The sequence below is a fragment of the Engystomops pustulosus genome, chromosome 1 (genome assembly GCF_040894005.1).
Source record: "Engystomops pustulosus chromosome 1, aEngPut4.maternal, whole genome shotgun sequence".
NCBI classification, from domain to species: domain Eukaryota; kingdom Metazoa; phylum Chordata; class Amphibia; order Anura; family Leptodactylidae; genus Engystomops; species Engystomops pustulosus.
In genome coordinates, this window is record NC_092411.1 from 70,315,639 (window position 1) to 70,328,802 (window position 13,164).

General features: G+C 36.5%; 1 protein-coding gene across 1 annotated transcript in view; it reads left to right on the top strand.

Annotated features, from left to right (window-relative positions):
- The window catches only part of DNAH10 (dynein axonemal heavy chain 10), a 74,433-nt gene that overhangs the window by 41,644 nt on the left and 19,625 nt on the right, over positions 1 to 13,164 (top strand). Inside the window, exons 40-59 of the mRNA XM_072144322.1 lie at positions 200 to 335; positions 415 to 537; positions 645 to 779; positions 1,031 to 1,247; positions 1,321 to 1,440; positions 1,531 to 1,676; positions 1,795 to 1,947; positions 2,039 to 2,299; positions 2,489 to 2,661; positions 2,995 to 3,088; positions 4,004 to 4,171; positions 4,266 to 4,454; positions 4,531 to 4,702; positions 5,496 to 5,699; positions 6,849 to 6,929; positions 7,492 to 7,689; positions 8,905 to 9,066; positions 9,344 to 9,518; positions 12,018 to 12,199; positions 12,292 to 12,428. Of these exons, the coding sequence (XP_072000423.1) occupies positions 200 to 335; positions 415 to 537; positions 645 to 779; positions 1,031 to 1,247; positions 1,321 to 1,440; positions 1,531 to 1,676; positions 1,795 to 1,947; positions 2,039 to 2,299; positions 2,489 to 2,661; positions 2,995 to 3,088; positions 4,004 to 4,171; positions 4,266 to 4,454; positions 4,531 to 4,702; positions 5,496 to 5,699; positions 6,849 to 6,929; positions 7,492 to 7,689; positions 8,905 to 9,066; positions 9,344 to 9,518; positions 12,018 to 12,199; positions 12,292 to 12,428 (3,226 nt within the window). The remainder of the gene's footprint in view (positions 1 to 199; positions 336 to 414; positions 538 to 644; positions 780 to 1,030; positions 1,248 to 1,320; positions 1,441 to 1,530; positions 1,677 to 1,794; positions 1,948 to 2,038; positions 2,300 to 2,488; positions 2,662 to 2,994; positions 3,089 to 4,003; positions 4,172 to 4,265; positions 4,455 to 4,530; positions 4,703 to 5,495; positions 5,700 to 6,848; positions 6,930 to 7,491; positions 7,690 to 8,904; positions 9,067 to 9,343; positions 9,519 to 12,017; positions 12,200 to 12,291; positions 12,429 to 13,164) is intronic.

Below are 13,164 nucleotides of genomic sequence, written 5' to 3' on the forward strand. Positions count from 1 at the left end.
TGAATCTTTCTTTTCACTTCAGGACGGTGCTTTGTGCTCACTCCTGCCATTTTTATCCTAAAGTTTTCTGGTCCCTTATATTCTATATTATCAATAACATGTTTCTTCATAATCTTGTAAACAATGCCCCTGGAAGTATATTACTCCATTCTAAGCTTGCATATTATTTATTATACACTTTTATATTTTCTTTGGACAGGTATATATTGTTTGATGGAGATGTTGATGCTCTCTGGGTAGAAAATATGAATTCAGTGATGGATGACAACAAGCTTTTGACCTTGGCAAATGGAGAGAGAATAAGACTTCAGCCACACTGTGCATTATTATTTGAGGTCCAGACTATTTACATTGTATTATTGATTTGCAGCCTCCCATAGGCTACTGTTTAATTGATATGAGTTCTTTTTTTAGGTTGGAGATTTACAATATGCTTCGCCTGCTACTGTGTCCCGTTGTGGAATGGTCTTTGTAGATCCTAAGAATCTTAAATATAGACCTTACTGGGACAAATGGGTCACCAATAGACAAAACAAGGTATCTGTATAAAGACAATATAGATGCCATCTTATATTGATAAACCACATCATACATTTTTGAAAACTTTTATTTTCTAAATCAAATCTTAAATCTATATGTTTCAGCAAGAACACATTGAATTAAATTGCTTATTTGAGAAATATGTGCCTCCTTGTATTGAAATGATTGTTGAAGGAATCATGGATGGGAAACAAGGAGAAAAGTTAAAAACTATTGTTCCTCAAACAGACCTGAACATGGTAATTATAGATTGTTTTGTCGTTTATTTTTTTATTTATTGTATTTTTGCATAAATGGTTAAGGCTTTGTTCACATTTGCAGCAGAGACTCTATCAGGAGCTTCCATTAAGAATTATGCATGCATTTTTCAGAAAAGTAATTCACACCAAAAACCAAAACAGTGGATATGGGCCTATGTCTTGTTTTCTGTTAAAAAGAAATGTGAAAATACATGCTTATTAGTACTGTAATATTATTCTGATTTCTATAGGTGACACAGTTGTCCATGATGCTTGATGCTCTGATCGAAAAAGAAGTTGAAGATGTGAATGTGTTGGAGTGTTACTTCATAGAGGCTTTATATTGCTCTCTGGGAGCAGCACTGCTTGAAAGTGGAAGAATAAAATTTGATGAGTACATAAAACGTTTAGCCTCAATGTCCACTACATATGATGAGCAGGCCCTAGCTGGACCTGGGGAACTTCCCGGTAAGTGTCACTCCAGCAGGAAGATGACATTCCAAGGAATTCAAGAGCATTGATTTGATCTGTGCCGTTTCAGGTCAGCTACCTACCATTTATGACTTCCATTTTGATGGTGAAAAAAAGAAATGGATACCATGGAGCAAATTGGTTCCAAAATATATACACAAATCAGAGGAAAAATTTATTGATATTTTAGGTAAGTTTGAATAATATCGATATTTAGATTTCATTACTGTAGTTTTTAAATAATTAAAAATCATTTTATATCATTCAATACTGTCCATAGTTCCTACGGTAGACACAACACGTACCACATGGCTGTTGGAGCAAATGGTGAAGATAAAAAGACCCGTTGTACTTGTCGGTGAATCTGGTACATCCAAGACAGCTACTACACTGAACCTTTTGAGGAACTTAAACAACGATAATACGGTACCGATATAATTGCGCAGTCAACGCCCTGCTGCTTCTTCTTCCCTTTCTCAGGTTTTGTATATGCATACTGTGAAATAAAGTATTTTCATACACTTCCATATTTCTTCCTGGACAGATGCTGCTGACTATCAATTTCTCTTCTCGTACCACTTCTATGGATATCCAAAGAAATCTAGAAGCCAATGTAGAAAAACGTACCAAAGACACCTATGGACCCCCTATGGGGAAACGCTTATTGGTTTTTATGGATGACATGAACATGCCAAAGGTTTGTGTTTTTATTATTATTTCTTAAATGAAAATTTTAATCATTCCTTATTTAAACAAAATAATAACTCTAGTTACATTTTTAAATATAGGTGGATGAATATGGGACACAGCAGCCTATTGCTCTGTTAAAGTTACTGCTTGAAAAGGGTGGGATGTATGACCGTGGCAAAGAACTGAACTGCAAGTTCCTAAGGGATCTCGGATTTATCGCTGCAATGGGAAAAGCTGGTGGTGGACGAAACGAAGTGGACACACGCTTTATATCCCTGTTCACTGTATTTAATGTGCTTTTCCCATCAGAAGAATCTTTACATCTTATATATTTCTCTATTCTCCATGGACACACAATGGTAATTACAATGTCTCGCTCTCGTTCACTGTGCCTTTAATTAAACAGCAGCGTTGATGTCAGTGGGAGTCAGACCACCACCAATCAAAATGACTACTCATATTAAACGAAACATAAAATCTTATATTGCAAATGTACCCTATTTGAAATTACATAATATTTGACCAAATGTCCTCTTTGACTTCTACAGTTATTCAATGATGATGTCCAGACCATTTGTGATAAATTAACTAATTGCACCCTGGAGCTCTACAAAATGATTGTTCGAGATCTTCCTCCAACGCCTTCAAAGTTTCATTATATATTTAACCTACGGGATCTTTCCCGACTATTTAATGGATTAATTTTGACAACTCCAGAAAGGTATTTTTCACTGTTATTTTCTGTACAGATGTTATGTTTTTTATCTTCATATTGTTCTCGTAGTCCGTGCACAATTTTGGATTATATATGGATGCACTTGGACAAGCCTGCACATGTGTCGGGATCAATCCTGGCGTTTCTGCGGGTTTATAATATATATGTGTTGTAGCATCAGCTTATGCAAAACTATTACATTACAAAGTATTTATAGAAGTAAAGTATGTAGACAAGTATAGAATTTGTTGAGTAAAATACAGTACTCAATTTTAAAATTAATATTTTATATAAAGATTTTGTATCATTTTTATGAGTTTTTTTGTTTTTAAATTCTAGATTCCAGACCGTGGCAGAGATGGTTAGAGTGTGGAGGAATGAGGCCCTGAGAGTTTTCCATGATAGGCTTATAAATGAAACCGACAAGACAGTGGTAAATAACACATTATGGAGATGTTTCTTGACATTGGACAACCAAAAAAGATTTAGTCTAGTCTAACTTATGATAAAGGATGTATTTTATGTAAAAGGGGTGTTCTCATCTGGATATTCACATGTAATTAACTTAATTCATCAGCTATATACAAATGGTACATTTCTCCAATTGTAGGTTATTAAAAAATGTACCTATGAGAAGATAATTTTCTATAAATGTAGTTATATGGTCTCTTAGAAACTAGATTGCTTTCCATGGATACAACCACTTCTACATGAGTGATTGTGCAACGAAACTAATTGTTTTTCCATATAAAATGACCAGGACTTACTACATGTTCCACATTCATTCTGAGATATTGGTCATAGCCAAGGACAGCTACCTTATTTTTTAGGGGACAACATGGCTCAATTTATGCGAAATTATCTTCATTTTTTAATTACATGTAATTGAAGAAATATATAATTATGACAAATGAATTAAATTGGATTGAGAATGCCCAGATGAAAATACTCCTTTAAAGCAGTGGAGAATACAAAAAGTCTCTTGAAAATATGAATTTGTGAATGAAGCTACATTCACATCTTGTTTTTTTCCATTTATTTTTAAGAATATCCTTTCGAAGGCAGCAGCGCAACCCTCTGTATGCCTCTCCTCCCTGAAATCAAGGACCATCCCACGCGCACCAGCCCACTCCGCTGCTGTCTGCGCCCTGATAAATTTCCCCCTCTGTCTTTTAAGTTACAATTCCCCCTGAGCTGTGGAAGGAGATTTAGCCGTTGTGATTCACTGCTTCCCCTCCGCCGGCATAGATTTCTGAATTCTGCAATTATTTCAGTGTAAAAAGCAGAGTAAAAACTGGACTTGCCTCAAGTATGATATGCTGATCTCTCACTATCGTTGATATTCAAGGTACAAGGTCATATTCGGAGTCTGATTGATGAACACTTTAAGGCTGACTTGGATTATGCCATGCGAGACCCCATTCTGTTTGGGGACTACAGAACAGCGATGAATGAAGGGGAACCACGAGTTTATGAAGACATCCAAGATTATGATGCCGCTAAAGCTCTCTTTCAGGTGAGATATGCTCCAAATTTCAGTATAATTATGCATATCATTCCATTTATCATGTAAATGTTCTGCATTGATTTTTTTTTCTCTTTTCCATAAGGAAATCCTTGAAGAATACAATGAAAGTAAAACCAAAATGAATTTGGTTCTCTTTGATGATGCACTTGAGCATTTAACCCGAATACACCGCATTATAAGAATGGATAGAGGCCATGCACTATTGGTTGGTGTAGGAGGCTCAGGAAAGCAATCCCTTGCTAGGCTTGCAGCATTTGCTGCTGGATATGAGGTTTGATCATATTTCTGTAACAGACAGTGTATTTCCATTGCTGGAAGGTATCACTAAATGTATGTCTTTTGACTAGGTTTTTGAAATTGTCCTAAGCCGTGGATATGGAGAGAACAGTTTTCGGGAAGACTTGAAGAATCTCTACATAAAGCTTGGTTTAGAGAACAAGAAAATGATTTTCTTGTTTACAGATGCGCATGTGGCTGAAGAAGGGTTTCTGGAACTGATTAATAACATGCTAACATCTGGTGAGGTTACCATCTGTGATCCCAAATTATTCTAAACTGCATGAGTAGAACATTTAGATTTCCTTGTCTGTGATATGCCTATATTGTTTAACCATATAGTGGGTGATTTCACTAAGCCTTGTCCGCCAGTTTATCAGTGTTTCAGCAGATTTTAAGCTGTTTGCACCCCACATGCCACTGTTTGCACCCCTACCTGTTCGGCACTTTATAGGAGGACAGGTGTATAAACACTTTGGCCTGCTGAATTTACTAAAGTCTAAACAGCATAGACTGCTTTTGATTTTTTGACCATTTTGTCTTGGTGTAAACCATTCAAACTTAGCGGAAATCAGGGGAGAGCAGCGGACCCCCCTCTTTGAGTGGACTGAACCTCTTCGTAAATCCAGAGTGGTGCTCTGATGAGGGGGGCAAAGAAGGCTTGTGTTCAAAACACTAGTCTTCGTAGATCTCACCCATGAAGTTTATTAACCTATTCTCACCTTTTCCAATTTTGAACTTACTGACGAGGTCCCATTATTAAAATCTGAAATGATCACTCCTTGTGATAATAACTTGGACTGCTTTAATGTATTTTGACGCATTGGGGGGGGCATTTGTTATGTTTTGTCTGACAGTTTTCTGCCAGACAAGGCATATAAAAAGTCACAATTTTTGGCACAAACCAAATGTATTAACTATTCCCAGCAAAATCGTTCTTTGCTAGACATTTTTTATATATTTGCATAGATTTGGAAGCATTTAATCACTAGTGTTTGTGAGCATTTAATATACATGGTATTTGGTTATTACTTAGGAATGGTCCCAGCACTTTTCCCAGATGATGAGAAGGAATCCATTTTGAACCAAATTAGAGATGAGGCTGGAAAACATGGCATGGGACCTGCTAAAGAGAGTATTTGGCAGTTCTTTGTTAACAAGAGCGCAAACAACCTTCATATTGTTCTTGGAATGTCTCCAGTAGGTGATACATTGAGGACAAGATGTAGAAATTTTCCAGGTAAGGAGATCTTTTTCTATAAAAGTATATTTGTATCTCTGTTTCAGGGAAGGTATTGTACTTAAAGGGGTTGTCCACTTTATACACATTCTAGGAAATCATTGATATTGTTTGTTTAATGAAAAGTTAATCAGTTCACCAATATGCTTTCTGTATGAATACTTGATGGTTTCCATGATCTTTGATTGCTGTCATGTAAAAGGAAGCTTCCTTGTTTACTTCCTGTAGTTAAACACCGATCCACACACCTGTGTGATATCACATGACCATGGACCGGTGTTTATCTACAGGAAGTAAACGTAGAAGATTCCTACAGAATAACAGCAAACTAAGGTCTAGAAAAGTGTAAGAAATTGATACAAAAAGTATATTGTTAAATGTAATAACATTACACAAACAATATTAATTATTTGCTGTAGTGTGCATAAAGTGGACAACCTTTTAAAGGGTTATCAGCGTTTCAGATGCAATTTACTCCAGTTTTCTGATGCAGACACATTGATACATCTATACAAAAAGTCCTCCAGCTCACCTGGATCATGCGGCAACTTAGTCCGCTAGCGCGGATCCACCCCGCTGCTGGGCGATGTAGTCCACAAAAAAGAAATTTCCGGATCCAGCTAGGTGCAGATTAAAATCGCCTTTATTCGATTTTCAGGGCATCCATCAGATAAAATACAGGTGGCATGGTATAATCGTCAACGCGTTTTTAGCACATACAAGTGCTCTTAATCATGACTCATGATTAAGAGCACTTGTATGTGCTAGAAACGCGTTGACGATTATACCATGCCACCTGTATTTTATCTGATGGATGCCATGAAAATCGAATAAAGGCGATTTTAATCTGCACCTAGCTGGATCCGGAAATTTCTTTTTTGTGGACATTGATACATCTCCCCCATTGCCCTTTTGTGAGAGCCTTGTAATAATTAAGTATTGCAAAAAGTGGATGAACATGTGGAAGAATTTCTGAATGGGCTGAAGACTGTTTGAATACCATATTGTTTTGCATTAAAAAAGCATTGATTAGAATTTTATTTTAAGCTAAAATATTTTCTAAAAAATTAAAGCTGGTTCCCTTATACTACTTTTACCTTATATTTTACCTGTAAAATCAAATATTAAACATTTTGTTTTCACGCTAAGGTTTGGTGAATAACACTGGTATCGACTGGTTCTTGCCGTGGCCACCTCAGGCCTTGTATGCTGTGGCCAAGTCCTTTTTAGGTGAGTTTAATCTATTTCTCATTACTTTCTTATTCTGAATAACATTATAACTCACAAATGTTCTGGAGTTGTGGTTTTACTATAGTACATATCCTGAAATAAAGTTAAAGGGGTTCTCCATGATTTTTGTATTGACCACCTATCCTTAGGATAGGTGATTGATATCAGAGCAACAGGGGTCTGACACAGTTTGTGGGTGAGCGCTGTAGCTTCCTCACAATCTTCCTTGCACAACCTACTTCATTGTATAGTGGTTGTGATTGGTTTTGCAGCTCAGCCCCTTTTACTTGAATGGGGCTGCAGTACAAGCGCTTGACTGATGGATGTGTTATAGCTGACGGAAGCAGAACTCCTTCAAATAGCTGATTAGGGGCAATGCCAGAATTAAAAAGTCCTAGTATGCTAATTTAATAGTTAGATCTACAAGTTTAAGTAATATAAACAAATTGTCACACAAATGAGACTATACTATTCTAGTTGTCATTAGTTATTATTTCTTGTATGCATGATGTGCAAGGTTTATGACATATATATATATATATATTTCTATTCTTTATTCCAGGGGAGAACCAAATGATCCCTCCTCAGCTTTTGGAGCCTGTCATTGCCCATGTTGTTATGGTTCATGATTCAGTTGGAGAATTTAGTAAAAAGTTCCAGCGGAAGTTAAGACGAAGTAACTATGTCACGCCAAAAAATTACCTGGATTTTATCAACACATATTCCAAGTTATTGGATGAAAAGAACCAATTTAATCTGGGTAAGATAGGAGTATCTATTTTAATGATGAGCTTTCATAGGAATCAAGGTTAGCATAGATATGTGTGTTTTACTTACATTGATATGACCAGTTTTCCCCTCAGATGCAGCTGATGGTTTTGCGGAAGTACCGTCCTGTTGGGTGCCTTCTTTAGTTAACTTTTGGTGACCAGCTGTCTTTTTGTCAGAATATATTAAGGCCATGGTAAACTGACTGCATTACCTTTATTATCTTTTTCTGCCAATGTGGCAAAACTGGTTAAAGCATAATCAAGCATAATAAACCAGGGTTATAGATCCAGGCAGCGTGACTAAGATAATCTTCTTATATTTGTTATCCATGGCCTCCATGTAAAATCAACTTTTAAAATTATGCTAATGAGCATGAAGGGTTGTTTCCAATGTCTCCCACTCCCTGCTCCCTCAGCACTTTTCTTGTTCTCTCTCTCTGCCTTATGTAATCTCACTGCAATGTAGGAAGATTTAGCACACAGTGGGAGAGGGAAGTTCTTTTTGCACACTTTTTGCCTGTGAATCTGCAGCATGGAGGGGCTCTGGTAACAGTCCACAGGAGCCCTTCATTAGCACAATTTGATAAGTTGATTTTAGAAGAAAGAAGGCCATGGATAACAATTATAAGAAGATTACCACTGTAAGTAAGTGTTCCAGGTTTATCATTCTTGATTTTTATGGTAGATTTTCTTTAAATTTTTTGATTTTGGCTCAATATTTATGGTAAAGCAGCTTATATGGAATAGCTACATCAGAGTAGGGGCTGACTTCACAGAACATGGAGTTGAAAGCAGTTTGCTCTGTAGTTGCATGGCATTATCACTGTAGCTGAGGTTGCCATTGCTAGTGAATGGGAGTCACGACTGTAATCACAGCTTCTGGCTACTACATGGACAAAGAGACAACTTTTTTATCTGGGAAAATAACGGACAGTACTCTGGAACCACATTGTTGTCAATGGGATCTATTGGGCATTTTTGGTATATGATGTTGGATTCTATAAAAAAATAGAATAAGTAGAGACCAAACAGAGATATGAACTTAGCTGAACTTTTTAAGGTTTCAGTGGGACGGTCAAAGAGTTTCTTGTGGAAACTTTCTAAAAATACACCTATGTAACTGTGTTAGGTAGCCATGCGTCTTCTAATTAACTGTTATGAAACCTCAGCATTTTACCATCACTTTTTTTTTTCTTTTACTGTAGCACAGTGTAAGAGATTGGAAGGCGGTCTAGACAAGCTGAAGGAAGCTACTGTCCAATTGGCTGAACTGAATGTAAAGCTGGCTGAGCAAAAGGTGGTTTTAGCAGAGAAATCCGCTGCATGTGAAGCATTATTGGAAGAGATATCCGTGAACACTGCAGTAGGTGAGCCAAGTGCCCCTGTACCTATCCACATTAATCGGCTGTGGGTCTGGTTGGCCAAATATAAACTAGAAATTTACTGGATGCAATATAGGATTAAATTTTTTTTTTTTGTTCACATGTACCACACATGGAAATGGTGAAGTCATACATATTCTTACACTATATTGTGTTTTATAAATCTATATATTTTGTATATAAATTCTCTATTTTTGCTTGTTTAGCGATATATACACATTTATATTTCTACAAGTCATATAATGTTTATGTAAAATTACAGCGGAGGAGAAAAGGAAGCTTGCCGAGGAGAAGGCTGCAGAAATAGAGGAGCAAAATAAAGTCATTGCCGTGGAGAAGCAGGAGGCAGAGAGTGCCTTGGCCGAAGCTTTGCCTATACTGGAGGCTGCACAGCTGGAACTGCAGAAATTGGACCGGTCAGATGTAACGGAGATTAGGTAGGTCACACTAATGTAACATGCAATCAATAATGATCAGATCTGGATTTTGCAACGTTAATTTTATACATACATGTTAATAATGGAAAAAAAAAAATTAAAAGAGTAAATTTTGGAAAAGAGGATATAAAATGAATACTGGCAGGATAGAGTAGAACCTGAGAAAATAGCCCAAAAGTAACTTTTCATTGTGTCCCATTCAAGTTGTGAAAACCCAGTTCCTGCGGTTTTTGTTCTTTGCCAGATTGGAAGAGGCGACATATAGTTGTAAGTCTCCACTGCGACCAATTACTGACCGCTGCAGTGGAGAGTTACTGCAATCAGTGTGACCTGTGCACAGACAGCACATCACTACATTGCAGCGGCGACCTGAACAGAAACAGAACTTCACCACTGTAGAAATAGAACATATTTTAACGGTACGGGATATTCTTCTTCTTAGGTTCCCCCATATCCTGTCTATCTGAATTCTAATTTGATCATGTAATTCCTTTAAAACCATCAGTACTGAGGATGATGTTTTCCACAACTTGGAATTCTTTACCTTTACAAAAACTTCTTGTGGCAGAGCCTTTTCTGTCAGTTTCTCCCAATGTATGTGTTGTACCAAATGAGGTTATTTTTAGTGGAAACAGTGTTACTTTAAGACATGTGATGCAGTTAAAAATGTTCAGGGCTGATTAAAACTGTGTGTAACACACCCCAAACTCATAGTCCCCAAACTATAAATGTATCTATTTTTTTGCTACAAACAAAACAACACAAGTGTATAAAAAAGAACACTCCAGTAATTGTTGCATTATAAGGAAGACCTGTTCCTTTATCAAACTCTAATTTGGAATGATTGTGCCCCCAGTATTATCCCTCGTCACTCTGTTTTGTAAGCAGCTGCTTGCCAGAGAACTGTTGCAGTAGAGTGATTGCCAACTATGTTATACAGGTAACTGACTCTCACTCTTAGGGCTAGAGATAACTGCTTGTCTCTGAAACGTATGACTTTAAAAAATTATTTTATTAGGCTAAAGTAAAAATAGAATGCTTATTTTGAAATTCCTTGGAATCATACTGACAACAAAAAGGAATGTTCCTGCCCTTTATACTGCATAAAAAATATAAAAGCAAAAATCAATGACAGAATTGTTATGTTTGGTAAAAACATTTAAAGTTGTTAGAGAACCCATAATATGTATCCAAAAGCGGTGCAATCTAAAAACGAGGCCACCTATAGCAAAGGAATAAAATGGGTCATTGCATTTGAATGAGGATATCTAATATAGGCCAATGAGGGGACTGTGGTTTCCATTGCCATCCTAGTAAATAGATCTAATCCTTTGGCACATTATATTGGTTTAGCAGATTATATCCTGATATATATTTGTCAGGTGTTTTGTATTTGTTAATATTATCTTGGGAAGCCTATGTTCAGACCCATAGAGAAGGGCTGCTTATCTGGCAATGTGGATGACTGTACGGGGAAACCAAAGGCAACGTTGCAGGAAATATGATTGGCAATGCGTGAAGGAGGCTGCATCTAGATTGTTACCTCAATATAACTTATTGGAAGTATACTGTAAAAAAGTTATTCTACTCTTTTATGCCTCTAATATTAGGTGCATTGTATGATCAGAATCCAGCACCTGTCATCGGATGCTATGCAATAATGTGGAATAATACTAATTTTGATATTTATTTGACACAAAAATTGTATTTTAAGAAACCAAATGTAAAAGACTGTACTGAGGCAAATGTTTCTTCTGCATCAATCATAAACTACAATGTCTTACTGCAAATCAGAGTATCTCCTAAATAAGATGCAATGAGAAGGCTGTAGCTTTGTACAGAATGCTCAGATAAAGTCTTAATATTTGTCAACTTGAGTATTAAGTTATTCTCTTAAGTGTCCAGCATGACATGGAATAAGGCTTTTCTCTTACTTTATGCTCATCAAAGGAAGATGTAAGTACATGTGAGGACCTTTCTGATTTGGGGTGCTGTGAGCTTTTCAATGTGAGTGACTGTACTGTGGAGTGTCAATTTTAGGGAATCCATATAGTTGATGATTACGGTAAGTGATGATGGACTATAATGGCAATACAAAAATATGTGGTATATATCAGTAATAGAATGTATATTAGACATATACTGTGTCTATTTATTTTTATGGTGTATTATGTCAAACATTTAAAAGTTTGACTAACGAAAATCTCTATGTCAACATATTATGATATGACCTTTATATTAACTTGTATTCAGAGTCTATTTATAAAGGTGACCATGGCAAGAAGAAGTAGTTCCCTCATTTTTTTCTCTTTATACGTCTCTTTATAAAGTTGTATTTTCATGATATAGACATGATATGCACTGTACAAAGTTCAATATATAACAGCTACATTGTTGTTTTTTTCAGAATGAGTCATTTGCAGTGGTTAATGTCATATCTAAATTGTTATATAAATTGAAATAAAATAATTTTCACTTCATTTTGTTGTTATATTTAAGGACATTTGCTAAACCACCAAGAGCAGTACAGGTTGTATGTGAATGTATCCTGGTCATGAGGGGCTTTAAGGAGATCAGCTGGAAAAGTGCAAAGGGAATGATGGCCGAGCCAAATTTCCTAAAAACTCTTATGGAAATAGATTTTGATGCCATCACTCAGAATCAAGTCAGGACAGTCAGAGGTAACATGCTTATGTTTTATCCTTATGGAATATCATTTTACAGTACGCTTTGTAAGCTTTGATCATCTGTCATGTTATTGGAATTTTTGTAGGATTCCTTAGAAATCTAAATGCCACATTTGAAGAGATGGAAGCCATTAGTAAAGCAGGTCTGGGGATGTTGAAGTTTGTTGATGCAGTAATGGGTTACTGTGATGTGGCTAAGGAAATTAAACCCAAGCGAGAAAAGGTATGTAGAATAATTACATATAATTAAATAATAATGTAAGTTGCCTATTATTTGTTCTTTATATTTTTGCTTATATAGTGATACTTTATTACCTAGTGCTGTGCAGAGATCACTATCACTCACATTAGTCCCTGTCTCCAATGGTGACCACAACGTAAAAGTAGTCTATGTTTGGGCCATGCTTGGATTAACCCAAAGTAGAGCAGATAAAGCCCCAGAGTGGGGCCCTGGCCCCATCCCATACATAATTGGTATACAGTAAGGTAAATAGACTGCACTAAACATATTAGGCAGTCTATAGCATTGCAACCATTTCTTCATATAAAAAACTTAGGAAATCATTGATAAAGCCCTCCAATGTATGATTATATGCACAGATTACGATACAGAAATGATATCTAGTTGCAGTGACAGGCTATACAGTAGCCTCTCTGTTTGTCCAGTTTTATTGATGTAGCCACAGGGATCACCATCACCAATTATCTTGGAGGAGCTGCCGCAATGTGGGTAAGTATCAGTAGCTTAAAGATATAAAAGGGCCCTAGTCCAAGACAAAAAACAGTTTGCAGGCTTTTGACAGGACAAACATAGCACAATCGGCTACTAGTGAGAAAAATTGGTGTCAGCACATTTTCAGGATTTATATACAGAGAAGTTAAGAAATTACAGATAGCTGAATGCCCTACCAGTGGCGCCTGAGCCCTCTGTACTCCTTGCATGACATCAGTGAGGATGA